This window comes from Globicephala melas, chromosome 13 (assembly GCF_963455315.2).
Source record: "Globicephala melas chromosome 13, mGloMel1.2, whole genome shotgun sequence".
NCBI classification, from domain to species: Eukaryota; Metazoa; Chordata; class Mammalia; order Artiodactyla; family Delphinidae; genus Globicephala; species Globicephala melas.
In genome coordinates, this window is record NC_083326.1 from 77,856,572 (window position 1) to 77,880,187 (window position 23,616).

At 55.4% G+C, this 23,616-nt stretch overlaps 2 protein-coding genes and 1 long non-coding RNA gene across 3 annotated transcripts in view; 1 reads left to right on the plus strand and 2 right to left on the minus strand.

Annotated features, from left to right (window-relative positions):
• Nucleotides 1–2,996, plus strand: part of FBXW8 (F-box and WD repeat domain containing 8) — a 113,933-nt gene extending 110,937 nt beyond the window's left edge. Inside the window, exon 11 of the mRNA XM_030860419.3 lies at nt 42–2,996. Coding sequence (XP_030716279.1) covers nt 42–186 — 145 coding nt within the window. The 3' untranslated portion in view covers nt 187–2,996. The remainder of the gene's footprint in view (nt 1–41) is intronic.
• LOC132598329 (uncharacterized) lies at nt 1,717–7,123 on the minus strand. The gene is made up of 4 exons (XR_009566351.1): nt 6,683–7,123; nt 5,156–5,215; nt 4,160–4,585; nt 1,717–2,847 (listed from the first exon to the last, which is right to left on the minus strand). It is a non-coding gene; the product is annotated as an uncharacterized lncRNA (long non-coding RNA).
• An 817-nt stretch (nt 7,124–7,940) lies between these two features.
• The window catches only part of TESC (tescalcin), a 62,788-nt gene continuing 47,112 nt past the window's right edge, over nt 7,941–23,616 (minus strand). The window contains exons 3-8 of the mRNA XM_030860418.2: nt 22,119–22,199; nt 16,211–16,350; nt 14,520–14,581; nt 14,316–14,423; nt 10,464–10,511; nt 7,941–8,196 (exon numbers count right to left, since the gene is read on the minus strand). Of these exons, the coding sequence (XP_030716278.1) occupies nt 8,119–8,196; nt 10,464–10,511; nt 14,316–14,423; nt 14,520–14,581; nt 16,211–16,350; nt 22,119–22,199 (517 nt within the window). The 3' untranslated portion in view covers nt 7,941–8,118. The remainder of the gene's footprint in view (nt 8,197–10,463; nt 10,512–14,315; nt 14,424–14,519; nt 14,582–16,210; nt 16,351–22,118; nt 22,200–23,616) is intronic.

The window sequence follows — 23,616 nt, forward strand, 5'->3', positions numbered from 1 at the left end:
GACCAGGACTGACCCTGCCGCCGTCTCTGTGCTTTCTCTAGACACCGGGGGCTGATCCAGGCCTACGAGTTTGCAGTGGACCGGCTGGCCTTTCAGAGCACTGTGCCCATCTGCCGTTCGTCCTGCGACACCATACCGGGTTACAACTATGACCTGGTGCTTGCTTTTCCCTGTGACAACAGTTAGAGAACTGTCTCATTTGGGAGCTGGGAGAAACGTGGGAAGAACCAATTCTGTGTATTTTAGAACTACAGAGGAGCACCTCACTAGGTTTTAAGTGTTGGGGGAAAAAAGCAACTGCAGGGCGCGCTTATGTGACCCCCCCACATCTTCCTCTACTGCCTTTGCTCTTCTCCTTTGCCAATTTATTTTTCTCCAGCTGCGTTTGTCAGGGCTCGTTTCATCTTACTCTGTTCTCACTCTCACTCAGGGCTTTCAGTACCACACACTGATGGCTCAGATTTGTACCTCCTTCCCCCACGCTCCTCCACCGCAGCCCTGCATCTGCTCCCCACCTGTCTCAGGAGTGTCGCCCGGGCCCAAGCTGGGACCTCCCCACATCGTTCTGTACACTACACACAGCCCTTGCTCCAGCTCTGAGAAAGGCCCTTCTGCACCCCTGCTCATCCTCTTTCCTGTCTCCAAACCCTTGCTTCTTTGGGGGCCTTTGGACATGCTAGTCTCTGAGCCCTTGGATCTGGATCTGAGACCATCTCTGGGTCGTCTTCTCTGACACCATCACCCAACCTGGGAGAGCAGTGCTTTTTCCTGGTAGATTTTAACATGGTTATAATTGTATATTTATACAACTACTTCATTAATAACTGTTTTGCTGACTATTGTGTCTGCAATGCACGATACAAAGTAGACACTTTGGTGTCTGCAATGCACGATACAAAGTAGACACTTTGTATGTACCGTAAACACCCATCCTCCGCGTGGGGTGGAAGGTGATGGGTTCTGGAGTAGAGACTGAGAAGGGGAGAACGCGGAGGGACCATTACGTTCAACCACCGAGCTAACACGGGGCAGCACGAGAGGCCGCTTCCGTGTGATAACTAGCTTCCGTTTCCAAGGATTAAGAGGGCAAAGCCTTGCGTTACTCACGATTTAGACTGTTGTGAGCAGCAGCCGCCGTCTACTGTACCTTCAAAACAGCAAAGCAGAAAACTGACAACTACTCAGAGAAACAAAATCCATGCCCATGCTGGGTGATGCGGCGGATTTACTTAATTTATAAGCGTGACACGATGGATGTAGGTAGGATTCTGTCCCTTTTCAAATACCCACAAAACATGCATAAAAAATGACCATGTATGAAGGCCACAAGGAAGATCTCAGATTACACAAAGAGCAATACCAGACAGGTCCAATCCGGTGCCCCCAGTCCCAGTGTGGTACGATTAGAAATCAACAAAAAGCTAAACAAAAACATACACCTGGAAGCCCCAGGCACTCCTGAATTAACTTGGTTTTAAACAGGGAAAGAAAAATGGAAAATAGAAACTCTCCAGACCAGGGTAATAGTGGAAGCACTGAACACCAAGACCCAGGGGACGAGGCCCGAATGGGCGGGGAGACGTCATGACTTTATAGAAAATAAGACAGAAAAACAAAGTAGAAAGGAGGAGTTAAATCCTTCTTTAAAGGAGTTAAAAAAGGATAAAAATACTTCAGTGAACTAGAAAACCAACAAATAGTGAAGTTGATCATAAAGCAGGTTTTTGGAAAGACAAAATATACGACTCTTGATAAAGGAAAAAAAAGGCACAAGGGACAAACGGAGTATTTTCAGCATGGGAATCACTTCCTCACTTCCCCCCGATCCAAGAGCGAAGTGAAGCTTTCCTGTTGTTCACAAGCGTACGCAGTTGGGAAATGCACCATTACACAGAGTCCTACAACTTTTTGAGTCGTGAGGGTTTTGGAAGGTTTTTCAAATTAAGATCCTCAGTCATAAAAAAATCCACATCCAACTAGACAGAGCCACATAGAGAGCCGCGACCGGGAACGAACCATCCCCTCAGTCCCGAGAGCATTGCTTTCCTTCAGGCTGCCTTCCCCGGAAGGCAGCTGTGTCAGGAGGGTTTTCTGCTTCCTTTCAGAAAACCCAGTTACTTCATAAACGAAGCCAACGTGCAGTGGGCAAATGGAGTACGTACTTTATTTACGCTCGCTGCCTTGTGCTGCTCTGACCCCCTAGTGACCTCGCTTTATACGGTTTTCACCTCTCACAGTCTTAATGCAACTGGACCACTGCGGAAAGTTTATTTTTCCTTTCAAGAAGTAGCCCCTTCCAGTCCCATTTCACAGTTCATTTTGCAGATACATTCTCCCTCCTAGCTTTGCAGGAATTAAGAGTAACGGAAGAGTTCAAAAGAAATTCGACCCAGAAAAATTTTACTGAAAGTAAAAACAGTTTTAAACTACTTTCATTCACTGCCAGCTGCTGGTCCAGTGTAAATGTTACAAGCATGGGGTTTTTCCTCCCAGCCTGTTGATAACATCTCCCATTCACGGAAACCACCTGGGTTTTGTGAAGGTTTATTGGACCCAAATAATCTCCAAGCACACCACGTTCAGTCAGTGTTTTTTGCTTTAAACCTTACATTCTGGAAGAAATAGCCTGATGGGGAAAGGATCAAAGTTCCTTTATGAACCAACATTTACCAGTGGCTTAAAAAAATCTTGGCCCATGTCCACCCCCATCTGCTCATCCCATCTTACCTTGGTCTCCGTTGGCTATTTTGTGGGAGCTTCTTTGCAAGTTCTGACTTCTTAGTTGACTTATCGTCTCCTTTTCTTCTGTATCTCTTCTGCTTTTCAAACTCGGGCCCCATGTCTCCCCTAAAGACAGAAGAGACTCAGATATGCCGCTGGGGGAGCCAGAGGGCCAAACACCAGAAATCTCTGCCCTGTCTTAAAACATTGTATGACTTTGTTTTCTGCTTTATAACATGTCCATGTTGGTTCTAGTATTAAATTTTTTAAATGTATTTATTGCTGATATTACTTGTCACCCTGGCAAGGTGTGTGGTGACAGTCCCCTGGCATACCACTTTACCAGCTTCCCCCCACCCTGGAAATCTCACCTGACATGTTGAATAGTTTTTCCCAGAACCACTATTAGAGGGCCTCCTAGCCCAGGATCCAAGAAACCCACACAACCATATGTGAAATTGTGCATAAGGGCATTTTCTGGGAGGAAGTATGGCTCTGTCATCAAGCGGCCGCTAGGCTGTGCTTTGCAGTCTCAGCCGTGTGCTGCCACTGCCGCTGCCCAGGCAATAATCCATTTGCAGAGACACCCTAGGGCCAGCAACACCTCCCCTACCAAGGCTGCCCAGATTCAGCTGATTCGAGGAAAAACTGAATGTCCCCAACAGTGGAGTTTTGGTCCTTTCTGTGCAGGAGAGCTGACCACAGCAGGATGAAGTCCTCCATACCCCTCCTGGGAACCAGAGGCCCACGTTTGAGGGGATAGCGCGTCCCACTCTGCATTCAAATGACAAACGCTGGTCACTGCAAACCAACTTCGCTCAGCTCGGAGAGAAACGGTTTCCTGGTAGGGGCACAGCCTTCGCCTTAAGGCCGTCCACGGCCTGTCAGGACGGGCAGGTCTACGAGAGTGGCTGAGGCGGGGGCCGGCTGGCTCTCCCGACTCGGACCTTTGCTCTGGGCAGCAGCTGTGGCAGCCGGGAGCGTGTGGTGCTGGCCGCCCGTCTGCAGCGCCCTGAGCCTCGCAGACCTGCCCACCTCACCAGCGGCCAGGCCAGATGGCTCCCTGGCTGCTGCAGTGGGCAATGCAGCGATTTGGACGGAGGCTGCCTGGGATGGGCAACGGCACAGCCCCTCTCGCTGGGCTCCGGCCTGTGCCATGCGGGTGCCAGCCTGCTCTCTGCCTCTGATGGTGGGCAAGGGCTTCCAGGCAGAAGCTCTGTGCCGGGGACCTTTTCATCCCCTAGGAAGGGAGGGCAGGCTCCCCCCAGCCCCACCACTGTATCTCCTGTCCCCTCGCCCGGTGCTAGCACTAATGCAGCCGCCTCGTTTCTCTAAGATGGAGGCGGCCATAAACTGCTTCTCGGCACATCCTCCAGCCTTACTGCTGCCCCTTGGACCACTCCTGGGGTAAAGACCAGAAACCTAGCCCCTTGCTCACTTGGTCAACATGCAGATTAGAAGGAAGAGCAGCCGCCGTGTGCCCGTCAGAGTCCTCAGTCCTGCTGGGGCCAAGTTCATCCGCTACCGAATCCCTGCTGGTACTTCTTCACTGATTCCAGAAGAGCCTGGAGACAAAGGCAACACTGACGCCCTAGGAAGTCATGGTGAAAACCCCGGCCCCTCCCACGCAACTCTCCAAGGCCTTCCCAAGGTCGCTGTGTGGGAGGACAGCTTGCAAAGCAGGTGTTTGCAGAACCCTTGCCAAGGCAACTTGTGTCTTTAACTCTCCATCAGCCTGCGTCAGTCACTGTGCCGCCTGCAGTTCAGCTCCGGCCTGGTGAACCACAGGCAGTGGAGACAGGTTCAGCTGCTCAGGGACAAGGATCCGATCCATACATGACGCACATGGAGAACTTGCCAGTGCCTGGGATCAGAAAAAATGCAATGGTTTTGCTGAAGTCTAGCAGCAAGTCGTTCCCTCAGAGGATGCTTGGCCACAGTTGGAAGCTGCTGTCATCTTACTGCGTTCCCTTATCCATAATTCATGTTTAACGTGGCTGCAGCAGCTCTCCCCTGAGCTGCTCGTAGTAGATTTCCATTACACAGCCCTTTTGTAAACCTACCAAATTGGCGTGTTTGTGTCAAACTGCCGTATTCTTTTAACGGCCAAAAGCCCAGTTCTGGTAACTTTTCCCCTTGGTGATATGCTTTCAACCCAATTCCTGGGAAACGGGTGGAGAACATGGAGAGAGGTGACCTCACCCTCATCCCGCAGGCTGCACTGTCCCTGCTCCCCGTGTCCTCCACCCACACACACAGCCTGAGGCCCTCGAAGCACTGACTTCAGATATTTGACTTAGCACTGATTAGTCACAGGGATATAATTCCTAATAAAAGGAAAACCGGGGCTTCCCTGGTGGCGCAGTGGTTGAGAGTCCGCCTGCCGATGCAGGGGACACGGGTTCGTGCCCCGGTCCGGGAAGATCCCACATACTGTGGAGCGGCTGGGCCCGTGAGCCATGGCCGCTGAGCCCGCGCATCCGGAGCCTGTGCTCTGCAACGGGAGAGGCCGCCAACAGTGAGAGGCCCGCGTACCGCAAAAAAAAAAAAAAAAAAAAAAAAAAAAAGGAAAGCTGTAAAACAAGTGCATTTGTTAATTTCTCAACTTTTAGAACAAACATCACCTGCTTCAGGCTGCTTCAGATGGGGGGAAGGTGCTACACTCCCTCAGGGTCTCTGCAGCCAGAAAGCCCCTCCTGGGCACGCCCACCAGTCCGGCCGGTAAGGGGCTGTTTCCGAGCTTCCAGCCTCCAGCCTCTGCAGACCGCACTGCCCAGACAGCCGTCCTGAGATGCGTACCCAGAGCAGTGACCCTCGTTCTTTCTAATCAAAGGCCAGCAGACTGGGGGGAATAACCACCCTTCCTAGGAGCAGGTCCGCACCAACTAATAGTTGACCCCATCACTCCCGGAACCACCAAATGAGTGAAAACACGTCACGCACACAGTGCCCTGGAAGCCGGCGGGGGAGCCCCAGGCGGACTCTGGCCCGCCCTCTGGTGGAAATGAGCCCCAACCCTGCCGATTAGATGACATCCTCAGTGACGGTGAACAAACAGCTTGGTTTTGAGCAGTATGGACTGGGCTCAGGCTGAATAAATCTCATTTTAATTAGTTTAGGTAAGCGGATGCTCAAAGCTTCAAAGACACGAGGCCAGCCCTCGGTGGTCTGAACAAGGGCAAACGCTTGCCTGTGCCCACAGTGGCCATGTCTCCCAAACACAGGCTCTGCAGGGGGGCTGATGGAAGATCTATTACTTATAAAAACACTTTACATTAATGAACTGCCTTTGTTGAGAAGAAAATGGAAGCAAATTGGGAGAATCCCAGAAAATCCAGCCTACCGTGGCCACACCAGCAGTCCGTGCTGCTCTGTAACTCCACGGGTTCCTGGCAGTAGTGCGGGGCAGGGGAGGGCACGGGGACGCACGCTTCTGCCAGGCTGCAGGGGTCTCACTGGAGACCCGTCCTGGACGATAGCTAACTAGCACCTAAACAGGACCAGATCTCTCCACACCAGTCCTTTCTAAATTTCTTCTGTGGGCAGCCAGGCACCCAGGGGTGTGAGCAACTGATCCCAGCAGCAGGAGAAGGGGGGGAGTGGGGAGGGCAATCACATCCCACTTTCCCACCCCATTGCCGGCACCTGGAGGGTAAGCAGCACAGCCTTGGCCCTGACCTACTGCTTTGAAAATGTCAAAATATTTGTGGAATTAAGCACAAGTCTAAATAAGAAGCAGATTCTACTGTGTAGCACAGGGAACTACATCCAATCTCCTGGGATAAACCATAATGGAAAATATTAAAAAAGGAATATATATGTATAACTGAGTCACTTTGCTGTACAGCAGAAATTAGCACAACATTGTAAATCAACTATACTTCGATTTAAAACATAAAAATTTTAAAAAAGTTAAAAAAAGCAGAGCTCTAGAAGTGACTTCAGACCGCTCTCTACTTACCAGAGATGGGGCCGCGCTGCCCCTGGCCGCCTGTCAGGCGCATCATGGAGACTGGCGTTCCTCAGGCATGGCTGGGGTCGGAGGCCCAGCCTGGTCCACCGCAGGCTCACTAGGGAGGGATGCCCGCGCCAGCTCTGTCTAAATGATGAGGGTTTCTCAGCTCCACTGCCGCCCTCGGGACGCCTGCTGGCTTTTAAAAACTGACGTTAATCCCGTCCTAAGCAACGTGTGCACAACACAGCTGGGGGGGTGGGGGCGGATGTCAGAGGAAGGACCATCATGACTGCCTCAGGGAAGGGAAGACCAGGTGCTGGGCATCGGATGAAGACTCCAGGGGGCGCCTGTTACATTCTGAACCCCACACCATGTGGGTATAAGATAGATAAAGCACACTTAATATCAAAACTGAATTACAAATTCAAGAATGCAAATAATAGCAATAGCTAATTATCAGGGGAACAATTATCAGGGGAACTTTTCTGGAAGGCTAGGAAGGTGCCTCCCAGTGAGTGTTGATGAAAGCAACAAGCCTGGAATGTAAACAGTGACCAGTGACCACGGTGATGGCAGCTCTCCCGAGTGAGTCAGCAGGTCACCAGGGCACCACCGACTGCCAGCCCTCTGCTGACTCATGGGCTACTGCCACCAACCGAGATGAATGACCTTTGTTTCTTCCTCCCCTCAAACCCCACTGCTGGAAGGTGACAATGGGAGTTGTGGGAGATGCTACCTGGGGCAGTCACCTCCCCTGCTGCTGCTGCGCTGGGGACAGTGGAGTGCAGGCCATGCAGCCGGCCCCCATCCTGAGGAAGGGCCGCAGGGCACACCCAGCCTGTTCCCGCCAGGCCCGGACCGCTGGCGGCCCCAGCACCATGGGGCGAGCTCGGGCCCTCACTGCAGCTGGCCCAGGCTCAGCTCCACTTGTCTCCTCCTTGGGTCTGAATATCCGGTCGTGGCACCAAGGAAGCCCCCCCCGCCCCCCCCAAGTCCCGGCCCCCATGGAGTGAGGAGCTGCTTCTCCTTACTTTCCTGCCTAGGCTTGCGAAGGCAGGTGAATTCCCAGCACTCATGCGGGCAAAACAGCAAATATTTAACCCACAATAAACCAGAAAGGAAGGGAAAAATAAATCCGCTTGCAAACCAGTCTCTGAAGACTTGCTGCTGCTGCCCCTCGCTCCTCATATAGTCAGCCAGCCTCGGGCCGCCAAACGGCCAGGCCACGTGCATGGACGTGGGGAACAGACAGGAGCCAGGTTCATTAACAAACCCTTTTTCTATTTTATTGGAGATAAAAACAGCAAAGCCCCATGTACCATACCCTGCGGGAAAAAGAGATGAGCGAGGGATGTTGACTATTTACAAGAGCTGTAGCAAAAGGGCCCCCGTGGGCCTCGCTGCCCGGGTCCAAGTGCGGGTTCTCCATGGGGGAGGGGCGGTCAGTGGCACAGGGCGATGGTTTCCATGTTAAGGAAGCGGACGTGCATCTTTGTCTCGATGTCTATCCCCTGCCAGATCTGGAACAGACGGAGCAGTGTGAGCGGGCATCCCCACCGGAGTCCTCGGCCACATTCCCACCCGCCCTCCTCCGCCACCCACTGAGAAGCTCCCGCAGGTGGAATCCAGTGCGAAGCGTGGAAGAGAAACTTCCATCTGCCTTTTTGCTGGTTAATTGGGCTGACATTTGGATTCTTTATGGATTGTCACAGCAAGTTATTATTAAGTACTGAATCCAAGCTCTTAGCTGAAGTCACTTGAATCCCACCCGCCACTTCAGGCTCTATGATTTTCATGCAAATTCCTTAAGCCCACTAAACCTCCTTTCCACCAGAAAAGTGTCGAGACCACCACCTGTGCTGCCCGTTCACGGAATGTTTTGGGGGCTCCAGGGGAATCATGCACGGAAGCGGTTTATAAACTGTTAAGGGCTGTGCAATTATAAGGTTTCATTAAGCCATCATTATAAATTAAAAGGTCACAACAGTTAGGTCTTCCCAGGGATAGGAGGTCACCGTGTTCCAGACAGACAAGGCTCATGCCCAGGAAAGGTAATTTCTGCCAAAGCCCACATCCATCACCACATACCTGCTACTGGCACTGCCATCACGGTCCATCCTGGCTAGGGCCCTAGCGGACACTCAGGCCACCAGACCCTGTATCTGCCACACTAGGAAGCCCCAGCGCGGGCAGGACTGTGCGCCCGCCAGCTCCTTGGCCACTCGGGGCCCAGGAGGACCACAGATGGAGAGATGGCGGGCAGGATGCAAACAGGAACGGAGGGACGTGGTGGGCAGTGACTTGTCACTGTCTCCCTGCTTATGTAAGAACTTCAAACTCTCAAGCTGTCGCCCTCAACATCTCCAGGGACAGCCTTGAGGCTGGGGAAAGCAGAGCCCTGTGGGCACCCAAGTGGCAGGGAGGCCTCAGCACATTTCCTGCCACTGTCACATGCCTACGGTCCGCCAGGTGCTTTCCTTGTTAGGTGAACAAGATGTTCCCAGGAGAAGATACCTGGATGCCAGGGTGGGTGGTTTCTGCCAAAGGCCGGGTGATGCCAGGTGTCAAGAGGCTAGTGGTGGGGCTCAGAGAATGGGATGGGCCGGCTGGTCAGGAAAAACTCCCACGGTGCAGAGGCAGCAGCCTTGGGAACACTAGAGGCGGGGCAGCGGCGGGGGCGGCCTTCTGGGGAAGAAGCTTGGTTTCTGAGGCCAAAATTGGATTTCATCCTATCTTCTGGCTTAAAGCAGCCATCCCTCCTCCCTAACCTTCCCTGGCCTCCCTGATCTTCTAACTCCTTATTCTGGTTCTTGCTTGGGTGTCATCACTTTTCTGGAGCGCAGACCTCAGAACAAGCCAAGGTGGCCTGTGGCACCGACGGCAGCTCAGGCGCTCCCAGTCTGCCTGCCCTGCCCAGCCCTGGGGGCGGCGGGGGCATGGGGCGCCTGTCCTCTGGCCCAGTAGGCCCTTCAGGTCTCTCCCTCAGGCCCAGGTCTGTGCCGCCCGCCCCCTTCCTCTTGCCATGACTGGCCAGGTTGGCGGCGCAGACTTTGGGGGAGCGCCCAGCCGAGCTGCCCCTCAGCTCACCAGAGTCCCCGGCCCCAACCCAGGGACAGGCCCGTTTCCCTAGGGGCCGCCCGGAGAGTCGGCGGCCGGCCAGGAGGCCACCCTGGGTATCGTCCCCCTGACTTCCCATCTTCCTCGCCTCCTGGAAGGGGCTCGGGGACACCGCTGTTGGGATGCTCAGGGCCAAAGCACGGGCAGAGCATGGGGGGCTCGACTCCTTGCCACAGGGATCTGCCTGTCAGAGCAGCGAGGGGCCCCAGTTCCCAGCCTGTGAGCAGGTTTGTAGCAGTGAAGGCTGGGGGAGGCCTGAATGTCCACTAACAAGGGTGGAAGGTGGGAAGCCAGACAAGCAGCATGGGCTGCGAGCCCCAGGGCAGAAGCACACGCGGTCAACACCAGTGTGTGCTTCTGTGAAGGGCAGGTCTCTACAGGCACAGAACGTTCCAGAACCCTGGCTCCAACTGTCAACAGGGTGCTTCTGAGGAGGGGGGGAGAAAAATGGAGTTTTCCTCACAGGCCCTTTTGCACTTGCTTAGTTGTTCTGACCGTGTATACCTATCATCACCCTTCCAATAAAAATAAGTAAAACCAGTTTAAACTATTTTAAAGGCCACACCCAGGCTTGACCCCTTTCCACAGAGACGCCCATCTCCTGACCAGCAGGGGCCCCCTCAAGCCCCCAGCACAGCCCCCGTGCCCACCCCCACCCCCAGGTACCCACCTTCAGGAAGTCATCGAAAGTGATGCCCTCGTACACCTGGTCAGGCTCCTGGGGACAGAGCACAGGGTGCAGTGAGGGGCTTCTGCCTGGAGACTCTCCATCTTCCCCCCACCCTGCAACACAGAAGGCTGGGGCCATTTAGGTAGAATCATGAGAATGGGGAGAACATTCTGGATTGTTCGCCTCCAGCTCGAGGCTGGTCGCCCTGAACTCCAGCGTCTCCTTCACTGGCTCGATGGTGGGACGGAAGGTGGTGCAGGCTCACCAGGGCCACCCCCCACGCCCCCCAGGGAGGACAGGTTAGACGAGGGTGGGAAAGGAAGAGGGTGGGCACAGAGGCAGGGCTCGCTCCACCCGGCACAGCCGCCTCCCGCCACTTCCCAACAGTACGGCCACCAGCAGACACCTCCTGCCATTTCTAGGTCCTGCCTCCTCAAACCAGCCTTGGTAAGACCAGTTCTGGGCCGACCTGCACTCCAGACACTGGGGAAAGGGCCAAGTGAGTCACCCTGATAACATCTGGCCCAGGAGCCTCCCACCTGCCAAGTCACTGGCAGTGCCAGTCTCTGCACACACACGAGATGATAAATGGGGCTCCTGCCCATGGTGCTAAGACCACGTCCCCACGGCGCCCTCTGTGACAGTGAAAGCTGGGCTGACACCCCACTGCCCGTCAATACAACACCAGCCAAATAAATCGTGGTCGCCCTGGCTATTGGTTACCACGAAGAAGGGGTCGATCTAGACCTGCTGATATGGAAAAGGCTCCAAGATACATACACGGGGGAAAAAAACAAACAAGGAGCAGAAAGATGGCTGCAGATTCTGTCCTACATCACGAAGCAGACGGCTGTCACCTGCTCCGCGGACCTGTGGGGTCAGCACGGGGGAGAGCGAGCCGCGGCAGTTCAGTGCCGCTTTGTGTGAGTCAGAACCGAAAGACACACGTGTACACGTCGGTCTGTGTCAGGAATAACACCATCAAGGGCAGTTCTCTTTAGGGAAAAGGACCAGGGCCGAGGGGAGGAGGGCCAAGAAAGACGCACTTCTCCTTCTGTACCGCTTGGAGATTTGTTCCTACGTGTCTTTAAGAAAACGTCGGCAGGCGCTCTCTGAGCACGTGCCGTGTGTACTTTACAAACGTTATTACCACGAACTGATGCAAACCTCACAACAGCTCCCAGAGGTGGGTTCTGTTCTTAATCTAATTTTGGATATACTTTTTTTTTTTTTTAGATGTGGACCATTTTTAAAGTCTTTATTGAATTTGTTACAACATTCCTTCTGTTTTATGTTTTAGTTTTTTGGCCGAGAGGCATGTGGGATCTTAGCTCCCCGAGCAGGGATCTAACCTGCACCCCCTGCACTGGAAGGCGAAGTCTTAACCACTGGACCGTCAGGGCTGAGTCCCCTGGATATACTTTTTAATATTATGAAAAACACCAATTTTTTAGAAGGCCTGGGCCAGCCCTGTCCCTAGGGCTGTCGGCTCTTCCTGCCCAGGGGCACAGACAGAAGTGGCCGCCCACTCCCTGCCAGAGACTCCGGATTCCTAGGGCAGCGAGGGGAGCTAATTACAGATAAGGTCCCCCCGGCCCAAGAGCCGGGCTGGAGGGCGGGCACTGGGTGGAGGGGCTGCAGGGTCAGGGCAGCGCCCTAGGCTGAGACCCCAGCACAGCTGCCCCAGCCTCCAGCCACAACAAGGTTTCCAGGGAAACACCCTGGAAAGAGCTCACTGCCGCAGTCGACAGCCGGCTTCGGAGGTCCGTTACGGCGGGGCGATGCGTCATTTGTCTTTGGTGAGAGGTGCGGGCAGAAATGTTAAGCGTCCTCAGGGGCCACAGGGTGTGAACTGACTCGGCCACCCCTCACCCTGAGCCTCTGTGTGTATCTGGTCGACGATCACACAAGAAAACCCTCTAAGAGCACACAGAGGATCCGTACATAAAGAGAGATGCACACGGTGAGCGGGACGTGCACCCGGGAAGCCGGCACGGACTCCCGGAAAGCCCCGGCTTCTGAGGCTGTGCAGCTTTTATGCAGATCAGCAGCTGACAGCAATTTTACTACAGCAAATTAAGAAAACTGTCGCCAATTGAAACTGGAGCGGGACGGGGAGCAATTTAACGAAGGAGAGTGTCATTAAATCAAGTGGGAATCTGGCTCAGGCAACCCGGCAGGGGAATCCCCGCGCTCCCCACCGAGGTCACCGGCCTTTTCCGCGGCAGTTAACTGTCTGAGTGGGGTGGCTTCGCCAAAGCCAGAAGCCTCTCCCTGGGTCCCCGAAGCAGACAAATGAAATACAGGCTGAGAAAGTGACCTCAGCCCCCTGCCCGCCATCTCCTGATGACAGGCCTGGGCACAGACAGCAGGTTTCAGCAGGATAACACCCCTCCATCTGGGCTGGGGTCACCCCAAAGCCATGATGGTGTCTGGGGCTGCAGCCACTATAAATACACAGGAGCCAGAGGGGACGGCCCCAGGGGGACCACCCGAAACCCTCAGGGAACAAAATCCATGGAGATGGTCACGTGCCTACCCGCATGGCTCCCGGGGGGCTCCGAGCCCCTGCGTCAGGGGCTGTCTGGAGTGGACCCGGCCCTGCAAGAGCGAGTCCACCCAGCGCAGCAAAAAGGTCGCTGCCCCCAAAGTCCAGAAAATTCTTTATGTCCCCACCAGTGAAGCAAGGTTACAAATCTATGAAGTGATGCACGTGAAGAAGCCAGCACGGTGCCGCACACGCTGTGTGGTCACCCTCCAGGTGACCCTGGGGGCACCTGGCTGCCTGGAGCCTCCAGGAGGCGCCTGCCAGAGTCCGTGCCTCCCCACCCTGACGACGGCACCATCAGAGCACGTAAAAGCCGGCAGTGACCCCTCATACGACGTGCCAGTTACCACTGCCCTGACCGTTCGCTCCTGTGCCCCTCTGCGCCAACGGTTCTGCACTGGGGGTGACTTCGTCCCCCGGCCCAGGGACGGTGGGCCGTGTCTGGAGACATGTTGGTTGTCACGACTTGGACGGTGACTGGCATCTAGTGGGTGGAAGCCAGGGAGGCTGCTCAGGCCCCTGCAACCCCAGGACAACCCCACGTGCCAACAAGGCCGGGCGGAGAAACCCTGCTCTAACCCACCGACATCACCAGAGGCCCAACAGCACGGTTCCAGAAATGATCCAGCCACTTCTACACCAGTGGGACCCCGACAAGCCTCAGCTGTGTCCCAGCTCCTGATCACGTGGTCCCACCCGCCTTCCTCCCCATCAGAGCTCGAGCCCGGCCCTCCGCCTGGGCCACCGTAGCAGCCTTGCAAGTGCCTCTGTCAGCACGGAGCCTCCCACCCTCATCAGCACACAAGCCCTGATGGCCCAGCCCCTCTCCTGTCTCATCTACACGTCACCCCCCGCTGCTCCCAGCTCCTCGCTGGACCCCAGACTGTGGGCCCTCAAGAGAGCTCCCTGCTGACCCCTGCCCTCCAGGCCACAAATCCCCTCATTAATAATTAAATGAGAGCAAGGCCGGGCTGTGCCCCAACTGGGCCTGGCACTGTGTCAGGCACTGCCTGTGGGCCCGAGGGAGCTACGTAGTGGGGTCTACGGCCCCCAAAGCCAGACTCCCCTGCTTGGCCTGACCCCCCAGGGGTTGGGATATGGGGCCGGTCTTCTGGGGGGACAGGAAAGCAGCGAGAAGCCTGTGAGCAGTGGTCTGCGCCAGGCCCGGTTAGAGCGGCGAGCAGGACACGCACAGTCTCTGCCCGCTGGGGCCTTCCACAAACACAGACTAGTACCAGGGCACGGCACGGCGGGGTCAGCAGGGGCAGGGAGGGATCTGGGGGTCCGGCCCCGGCGGCTCTCACCATCCGCCCCACGCAGACGCTGGCCGCCTCCATCATGGCCCCGTCGGCGATGGAGCGCGCAGATTCCTTCTCGATGTGGGGGTTTCCGGAGAGCAGCTCCTCGACCACCTGCCGGTGGAGCAGAGACGCCGTGAACTTGGGCCTCCGTCCCGACCGCAGGGCAGGGGAGGCGCTGGGGCCCGCCGGCGCGGGAGCATACTTTACATTTCGATACTCTTCCAGGGTGATGCGGCCGTCGCTGTCTGAGTCATACATGTGGAACAGAACTGGGGGGTGGCAGGGGGAGAGAGCGGCTGAGTCAGGCAAGGCGGAGGGGAGCCCGGGTCGCCCCGCCCCCCAACCTTCCCCTACTTCAAACTGAGCAAAAGACCCCAGTAACACAAACCTGCCGAAGCCATAGAGGGCAAGGGCAAAGGCCATGGGGCCAGACCGACCACTTCCTGGTGGGTGACCTTGGGCAAGTGACCTAACTTTTCTGAGCCTCAGCTTCCCCATCTGTAAAATGGGAGTAAGCACACATCTGCCTCATGGTGTTGCCAGGTGAGCTAAGGCTGGTGGACCAGGGCCAGCGACCGCCTGGCACACTGTGAGTGCAGACGATGTGACAGTCTCATTAACAGGAAGCCAGCTCAGCGTTATTTCAAAGTGTCATTCCTGACGGACCCAGAGGGCGGCTGTCATCCCAGGCCTGGGGCAGATCACGGACCCGGCTGCCTACATCTTGCCCCTGGCAGATCTGAGCCGGCCCCGATGGTACGAGGGGCGTTCACACCCGCTCCGGTTATTTCACGCTTAGTGACATCACGTGGTCCCTTTACTGACATCACTCAGCATCCCGCAGCCCAACAGATCCAGGAGCTAAAGGGGAGGTGACCTCTCTGCCTCCTAGCTCAGCCTCAGGCTCATAAAAGTCCTCGGTCCTGGCATTTATCCAGCCCGACGCTGTGCAAACATCTCTTCCTCTCATCCTCACATGACCCCGTGAGGCCAGGGCTGCCCTGAGCCCATTTCACAGACTGGGCTGCCAAGCTCACAGAAGCTAAGGCATTTGCCCGCAGCCACCCCATTAAGGGAGGGGCAGCCGGGGGTTTGAACCAGAGTGGGTCCCATCCCACAGCCCTCACACCCCTTGACCTGGTCCTTGGAACAGTGTGGAAGCCGGGCGGACACCAGGCATCACCGCCCTGCCCCCAACAACCCTCAGTACACAGCCCGAGCTAAGTATAGCCCAAGCCCCGTGTTTACATGTCCCTGCAGACGCTGCACAGACGCTGCTGCTCGGGTGGGATAGAGAGGGATGCTGGAGTCGTGGGAAAGTGCATGGGGAAGGGAGGTGTGACGCAAGCCACCCTGGGACTCTGTGCCATCCCCCACCAAGGCCGATCCCAGCTAAACTTGCTCAGAGCCCAGGGCCAGCAGAGGCTCCTCTGGGACGGACAAGCCCCACAGAGGCCGCCCCGTGAAACTGCATACAGTGGCCAGTCATGGGCCAGGGGAGGGAAGAAAGGAACTTTCAGGAAGCACCCGAGATCCCACCCAGCCTCAGAATCACCCTTATGCTCAGTCCTCATCCCCACCGTCAGGTTCAGGGTCACACAGCTGCTTAGTGAAGGGGCTGGATTGAACCAGGTCTGTCCAAACCAAGGGCCTTAACCTTTTCCAATCACTGACACCTCTTTCTGTTCCCAGAAAACCACCAGCTGCTGAGAAGTGTCAACAAGGAGGCTGCCACGCAACAGCCTCCGAGGAGAGGGAGGTGCAAACACCACCCTTTGTGTGTGAAAATCGGGACCAACCTCCCCAAGGTCTGGGCTGGTGCAACCTGACCCGACCCTCCCCAACCCCCCCTTGGGGGCGGCCAGGTGCGCACCGGGGAGGGGCCCCGGGACACCCACATCTTAGCTTCTCTTTCCGGCACAGCTGCACCCGCTCCTCATCCATGGTGGTGTCGATGGGCCGGAAGTAGGACATGATGGTCAGAAAGTCCTCGAAGTTGATCTCGTCAGCCAGGCCGCTGGGCCCCTTGCGCAGGTTCCTACGGGAGCCACGAGGGGGTGTCGGAAATGCATTAAGAACAGAATCTTGTCCTTCTGCTACCAACAGCCCTCGAGAACCCGGCCCTTCTGCGCACACACTTCACCTACGATGGCTGTCCCAGCCTTGGGTTCTGTTTCCCAACAACCTGCTCGTGGGGGCCCCGGGCCCCAGGGCAGTTTAGTCCAGCCCCTCCCCGGAGGCCCCCCCCCCCGAAATCACCATCTGAGGACCTGGGGGGAGACACGGGCAACTGCACAGCTGCTGGGATGGAGGGCTGCCCGGGCACGCTGCGGTGCACAGAGCTGGGCACTTAAACACGGGGAAAGCGAGGCAGTAATTCCCCCAGGTACATCTCCTGACCCTTACCTTTAGATCGGGGTCAGCGAACTGCAGCCTGGGGGCCAAATCCCACATGCTGCCTATTTTTATACAGCCCATAAACTAAGAGGGGTTTTTCTGTTTTAATATGGTTGAAAAAAATGCCGGGGAAAAAAAGAATAGCATCTCATGACAAGTGAAAACTCCATGAAATTCAAATTTCGGCGTCCATAAATAAAGTTTTATTGGCACACGGCCAGGCCCACTGATTTGCATAGTATCCGTGGCTGCTTACAAGCTACAGAGGCAGAGTTGAGCAGCTGTGACAGCGACCATGTGGCCCGCAAAACCTAAAATATTTACTCTCTGGCCTTTTAGAGAAAGTTTGCCAATTCCTGCTATCAGCTGTTTAAAACTCCAGCACAACGATCAGTTACAGGCAGCTCTGACTGACGTTTCCTACCAAAGTGCAAAACTCGCCGATGACGGCAGGTTTTCTGATAGATCACGGCACAGAGTCCCAGGGGGGCCTGCGTCACACCTCCCTTCCCTGTGCACTTTCCCACCACTCCAACATCCCTATGGATGTGCTTTTCTGCAGGGGGCAAGAAAAGGGCTTGTGTTCCAGGCGGGGCTCGGGGAGCGAACCCAAGGCTGGGTCTGCCCTGTGCCTAGCACACGGCGGATACTCAGCAGATGCGTGAGTGCACTGAAAAGCCACTGGGTGAGGGTCCTGGCAGAGAAGAAGAGTTGAGAAAACAGCTTGGAGATGACGCCAACCAAACACGGGCTCCTGACCCACTGCTGCCAAACCCTCATCACTAACCGACTTCCGCTGGTGCAGGTGGCCATCGGGCTGATGGGCTGAGGGTCCCTCTGCCCTCACTGTGCATCCTTTCAAAGAGACAGTTCTCAGCTGGCCCGGGATAACAGTCAAGGGCTAGGGCTTGACAAATGCATTTGGGTCCCACCTGCGGTTAGGACCATATCTCGTTTTAAAGGAATACATTCGAGGTTCTCTCTCTAGGGGCCCATCTACTCCTTTTCAAATACTGCCCCTGAAGTACCACACTTCACAGTTTAGAGATCTCGCGATTCCCAATCTTCCATGCCAGGACATCTTCCAGAAAGAGGTGGCTCCCAAGCCTGGAACCGGGAAGGTGGATCATGAAACAACAAATCTGAGAGGTAAGGCGAGATCTTCTGGAAGCCTAGTCTTGGAGTAAAAACTCTCAATCTTCCCGGAAATCTTCTCTTACAAAGTTTTTCCACCGCTACTCCAGGCAGATTTTTAATCATCTCAGAGTTCTTGCTGTCAGGGGCACAGTCCAAATTTACAGGGCGTAAAAATAGCCCCAGGATGTATTGGGCTCCTCGGAGGTCTTTCCACTGTGTTTGGGTTGCACGTCCCTCTCAAGGGGTTCAGGCTGCAGCGAGAGGGATGACAGTGAGCTCGGGGGACACGTGATCAACCCCGGGGCAGGCTGGCCACGGACGGGTCCTTCTCAGGGAAGGTCGAGACCTGGCTGCTTCAGCATCAGGACCTGATTCAGGGGCTAGGCAACCCTTCTCCTCCTAGTGTCCCCAGGAGGCCCACACGGGCCAGCATCATGGTCTCTAAAGGTGACCACAATGCAGAGACCGAGGAAACCCAGACGCAGCACCTAGAGCCAGACCCACGTGCACTCCAGTCCACTTCCACAACGGAGCACCCGAGACCTGGGTCGGGGGACAGAAGAACAGGGGCTACATCCAAATCTGCAACGCAGCACGAGAGCATTCTTTCTGCAAGGAGGCCTGATTTAGAGCAGTCTTTTCGCTTCCTTAACTCTCCGATGACCCTGTAAGGATCAGAGCCCTTGGAGGTGGGGACAAACCCAGCTCAAACTGCCCTCCAAGACCAGCTTCTTGGTTCAAAACGTCTTAGGAAGCAAGGTGGACGCTGGTATTTCTTGAAAGGAAAATCCCCTCCTCTTGAGTCCTCCCCCACCTCCTTGCTGAAACAGGACGAGATGTGAAGGAGGCACAGGCGCCGAGCTGCTCTGGGTCCAGGCTAGGGAAGCCTTTCCTTAATCCTCCCTTATTTGGTGACTTCTGGGCTGCCCACCGACTCACCCGGGGCCTCCCCTTCTCCACACCGTGTCTCTAAGCAACCGCCCCAGGCCGAGGCCCTAGGCCCCACAGGGGAGGCTCTCACCACCCCCTACTGGCCACTGCCCTCCCTCTCCTGCTGTCAGGCGTCATCTTCCGATAGCAATTCCCTAGAGCAGGTGCCTCGTGAGCTGCCCGCACTGCAGACCTGCAGACCCGAGAATCCCTTGATTCCGTCCCCATCATATCCAGTCCATCTCCAGTTTCACTCCTCCGATCTCTCTGGGATCCCTCCTCGTCTCTCCTGGGATAGCCTGGTCCAGCCTCCACCATCTCAGCGGGCACACCACACGCAGACAGAATGAGCTTTGCAAAAAGCAAATCAGACTCTGTCGCTCCCCTGCTCGATGTCCTCTGGGAAGCTCCTCCAGCTCTTGGGGTGACCCCCAAGCCCCCAACCTGGTCTCCCAGGCCCAAGAGGTTTGGTCCCAGCCGCCCAGCTCTCACCACCCTTTCCCACCACACTCCCCTCCCCAGGGGCCCCAAAGCTTGTTTCAATGCCCACCTTCTGGGCACTCAACGTTCCCTGATCGACTAAGGCCCCTTCCTCCACCCTTTAGGTGCCACTGCACCTGCGCTGCCCTTAAGAGCTCTGTCCTAACCTCAGATGCCCCAAGTACGGTAGCGGGTCTCTCCTGCCTCTGACTATGGACTGTTGACTCAGGGCACGCCTTCTTGTCCTCTGGCCCCTGCTCACGCACTGTCCCCTCAGCAGAGGCAGTGCTCATGGACAGAAGCCTGGCAACGCCTAAATTCCACTCTAAGAGCTGAAAACGCGACTCCTGGATCTGTTCTGGTTCCCACAGGGGACAGCTGAGCACCAAGCCACCTCGGGCCAGATTTGTTTTTTTGTTTGTTTTATAAATTTTTAAATTTACTTTTTTTTTATTTTTCGTTGCGTTGGGTCTTCATTGCTGCACGTGGGCTTTCTCTAGTTGTGGCGGGGGGGCTGCTCTTCGTTGCGGTGCGCGGGCTTCTCACTGCGGTGGCTTCTCTTGTTGTGGAGCACGGGCTCTAGGCATGTGGGCTTCAGTAGTTACAGCACACGGGCTCAGTAGTTGTGGCACACAGGCTTAGTTGCTCCGCAGCATGTGGGATCTTCCCGGACCAGGGCTCGAACCCGTGTCCCCCGCATTGGTAGGTGGATTCTTAACCACTGCGCCACCAGCGAAGTCCCCAGATTTGTTTTAAGGAGTAATTACATACAGTAAAAGGCACATATCTTACATTTGGACCAATGTGTGCACCTGAGAAACCCACCCCCCAATCAGGATACCAGAGGTTTCCCTCGGGCCCCTCTCCAGCCCAACCTGTCTCCTCCTGGGCTGGCGGTGAGGATGGAAGAACCAAGCCCTTGGCCCTGGGTGGGCTCCACAGGCTCGGGGGAAGCAGGGTTTGCCAGGACCTCTGGGGTGTCATCCTCTCTTCACCTTAGCACACCTAGGGCCAGGAGACACCAGCCCCTCTAGCTCCAACCCACAGAAGGCTGGGTCCCTGGGGCCCGGCCAACTTCACAACTGGCCCAGTCTCGTCCAGCCGTTTGGAAACAAGCCTCACAGACACATACACGCAGGCGTGTGTCTATACAGACACGTTAGGTGTCACTAGGCTCTGGTCACCCTGCACCATCTTCTTGTGATGTCTCCAACTCTAGGCCCTGACAACCATGTCGTCTCCACGTTTGGGGGCCGCATCACCGCTCCCCCTGCCACCTCCCCTCTCCACTAGCTGTCAGCCCCCCCCAATCCTGCTCTGCCTCACTGCCCACCCAGGCCTCCCTCTGGGATTCCGCAGGCAGAACGAGGATTAAAAAGGAGCTGAGGGCCCTGCCCACCCCACACCTCTCACCATGCTTGGCCTTCTGTGCTCCAGCCAGGCCCTCTCTGCCACTCGCACCACTCCCTGTGCCACAGGGTCTTTGCACGTGCAGTTCTGGTCTCTCTCTGCTTTGCCTAGTTAACTCCTGGGCACTCTCTCCTCAGGTCTCACCCCACAGGTCCGGGAGGAAGGCCTCTGCATTTTCTGGGGCAGCCTGAGGACCCCGTAGCCCCAACCCATAAACAGGTGAGGCCCGGAGTCTTCCTCAGGGCCCTGCAGCCCTGGCAGAACCAGAGCTGGGCGGTTCAGGCTCGTACAACTTGAAACCCGTCCGGGAGTCCCCACCCATGATACGACCTCAAGGAAGGGACATGCCTATTCCCTTCCTTCCTCTTTCTGCCAGTTCTCTCTGCTTCTCAGCGATCTCTGCAGACACAGGGTGTCAGGCCTGGGCCCCTGGTGTGTTTGTCCACAGGTTCTGGCAGCCTGGAGAGGGCGTGACCCCCTCACCCCCCCACCCCTGCACCTCTCCACCAAGCCTCAGACACAGTGATCTCCATGGGGATATGTGAGTCCTTCAACTCCGACGACACTAGACATTTGGGGACATGAACTCTGGTGTCAGCCTCAGCTTTGGGATACTGTCCATGGTGCCTCTCTCTGCCTCAGTCTGTAAGCCAGGGTGCTGTGCGTAACGACAGCTACCCTGGCTCTTTAACATACCTCATCTCAGCACAGCCTCACAGCAACCCTGAGAGGCAGGTGCTATTATCACCTCCGTTCTATACGTGAGAAAACCGAGGCAGCCCCAGTGACCCTGCCTCCTGGTATTCGTGCCCCGTGTGGTCCCCTTTCCAAGTGCGAGGTGACCCAGTGACTTCTGACGAGGACAATACAGCAAAAGTCATGGCATGTTATCTGCAAGATGAAGTTACCAAAAGATGGTGTTTTCCATCTCAGGCGCCCAATCTCTCTCTCTCTCTCATTGGAACAGCTTACTCTGGAGGAAGCCAGCTGCCAGGTGTGGTAGCCCTGGTGACTGGTCCATGAGATGCCTCCAGCCAATAGCCAGGAGAGTGAGCTTGGAAGCAGAGCCTCCCCCAGTCAAGCCTTCAGGTGAATGTAGCCCCAGCTGACCCACTCTGAGCCTGAGAACCCAGATCCCTGACTCTCAAAAATGGTTAGCCAATAAATATATATTGCTTCAAACTGCTAAGTTTGGGGGTAATTTGTTTCACAGCCATAGCTAACTAATACAGAGGCCTAGAGAGATTGAGTGAGCTGTCCCAAGTCACCCAGCCATGAATCCAGGACTGCCAGACCCTGGACCTGTGGCTTGTAGCTCCTACCTGACAAAGCCCCCTCTTCTCTGCGTCAGTTTAAGGGGCTGTTCCGAGCACACGAGTCATGCAAGAAGTTACAAGGGCAAATGCTCCCCCAAAGTCACCCACCATCGGCAGCTCCAGGAGAAAGGCCCACCTGTTGTCGAAGAAGGCACGGACGATTTTGGATCTGATCGGGTTGAGCTCCAGGTCAGGGATGTTGTTGAAGTTCTCCTTGCTGGGTACCAAGGAGGGGGCGCACCGGGGAAAGAGTGAGAAAAGAAAGCAGATGTCAGAGAGCATGTTCATCACTTCTCAAGCTGTGTTTTTCTATCCTGAGCAGACTCCACACGAACAGTCCAGAATGAGACAGGACTGGAATATGCTGCACTGGTCCGTCTCCTCCTCTAACCGCTGGACTGGCAGGACGACAGAGGGTCTGGAGGCTCAGAGATGCCCTTGTGAATCTGATAAACGTCCTAGACACCCACCCCCAGGAAGATGCAGCAACACAAGATCTGCACCCCATTCCGAGGGGTCAGAGAACCCAAGTAGGGAAACCCTCAGTTGGCCCTTCTGGAATCAGAGAAGCAGGATGCTGGCTTGGAGCTTTGGAAGACAGTGTGGCAGGTCCTCAACAAGTGAGAAACATGGAGTTACCATGTGACCCAGGGATTCCACTCCTAGGTATACACCTGGGTATCTCCCTAGAGAAATGAAAACACTTACCCACATAAAAATTCGCCCATGAATATTCATAGAAGCATTCTTCCTAACAGCCATAAAGTAGAAACACCCCAAATGTCTACCCACAGATAACTGGATAAATATGGTCTATCCATATAAGAGAATATTATTCAGCCATAGAAAGGAATGAAATACAGATACAGGCTACAACACGGATGGACCTTAAAGACACAGTGCTAAGTGAAAGAAGGCAGACACAAAAGACCACACAGTGTATGATTTCATTCATATGAAATGTTCAGAATAAATCAATCCATAGAGACAGAAAGTAGCTTAGCGACTGCCAGGGGCTGGGGGATTGGGAGTGATGGGGAATGGGGATGGTGTCTACAGGTATGGGGATGATGAAAATGTTGTAAAATTGACTGTGGTGGTGGATGCATAACTCTGTAAACATACTAAAAGCCACTGCATTGCACATCTTAGTGGGTGAATTGTAGGATATGTGAACTGTATTTCAGTAAGGCTGTTTAAAAAAAGAGAGAGAGAGGGACCTCCCTGGTCGTCCAGTGGTTAAGACTCCACGCTTCCACCGCAGGGGGCCGTGGGTTCCATCCCTGGTCTCCCTGCTCGGGGAACAGGATCCTGCATGCCAAACAGTAGCACGGCCAGAAAAAAGAGAGAGGGAGGAGAGATGCTTGCAGGAGAGGGTGAATTTCAAACACAGACACTGTTGCTGCTCACAGGTGTTGCTGGGTCCTAGAGGCTGTGGGTTTGCAGGCGTGGAGGCAGGCAAGTCCCTCATCTACCTGACCTTCCCGCATAAGGCCATCCTTTGTTCTCGGAATCTGCTTCCAGCTCCCTGGACTTCAACGGGCAGTGGCCTTGGAAGGGACCCAGGGCACAGGCTGGGAATTCCGGTGAACAAGGGGGCACGCCCAGTGGGGAGAGGAGGAAGGATATTAGCC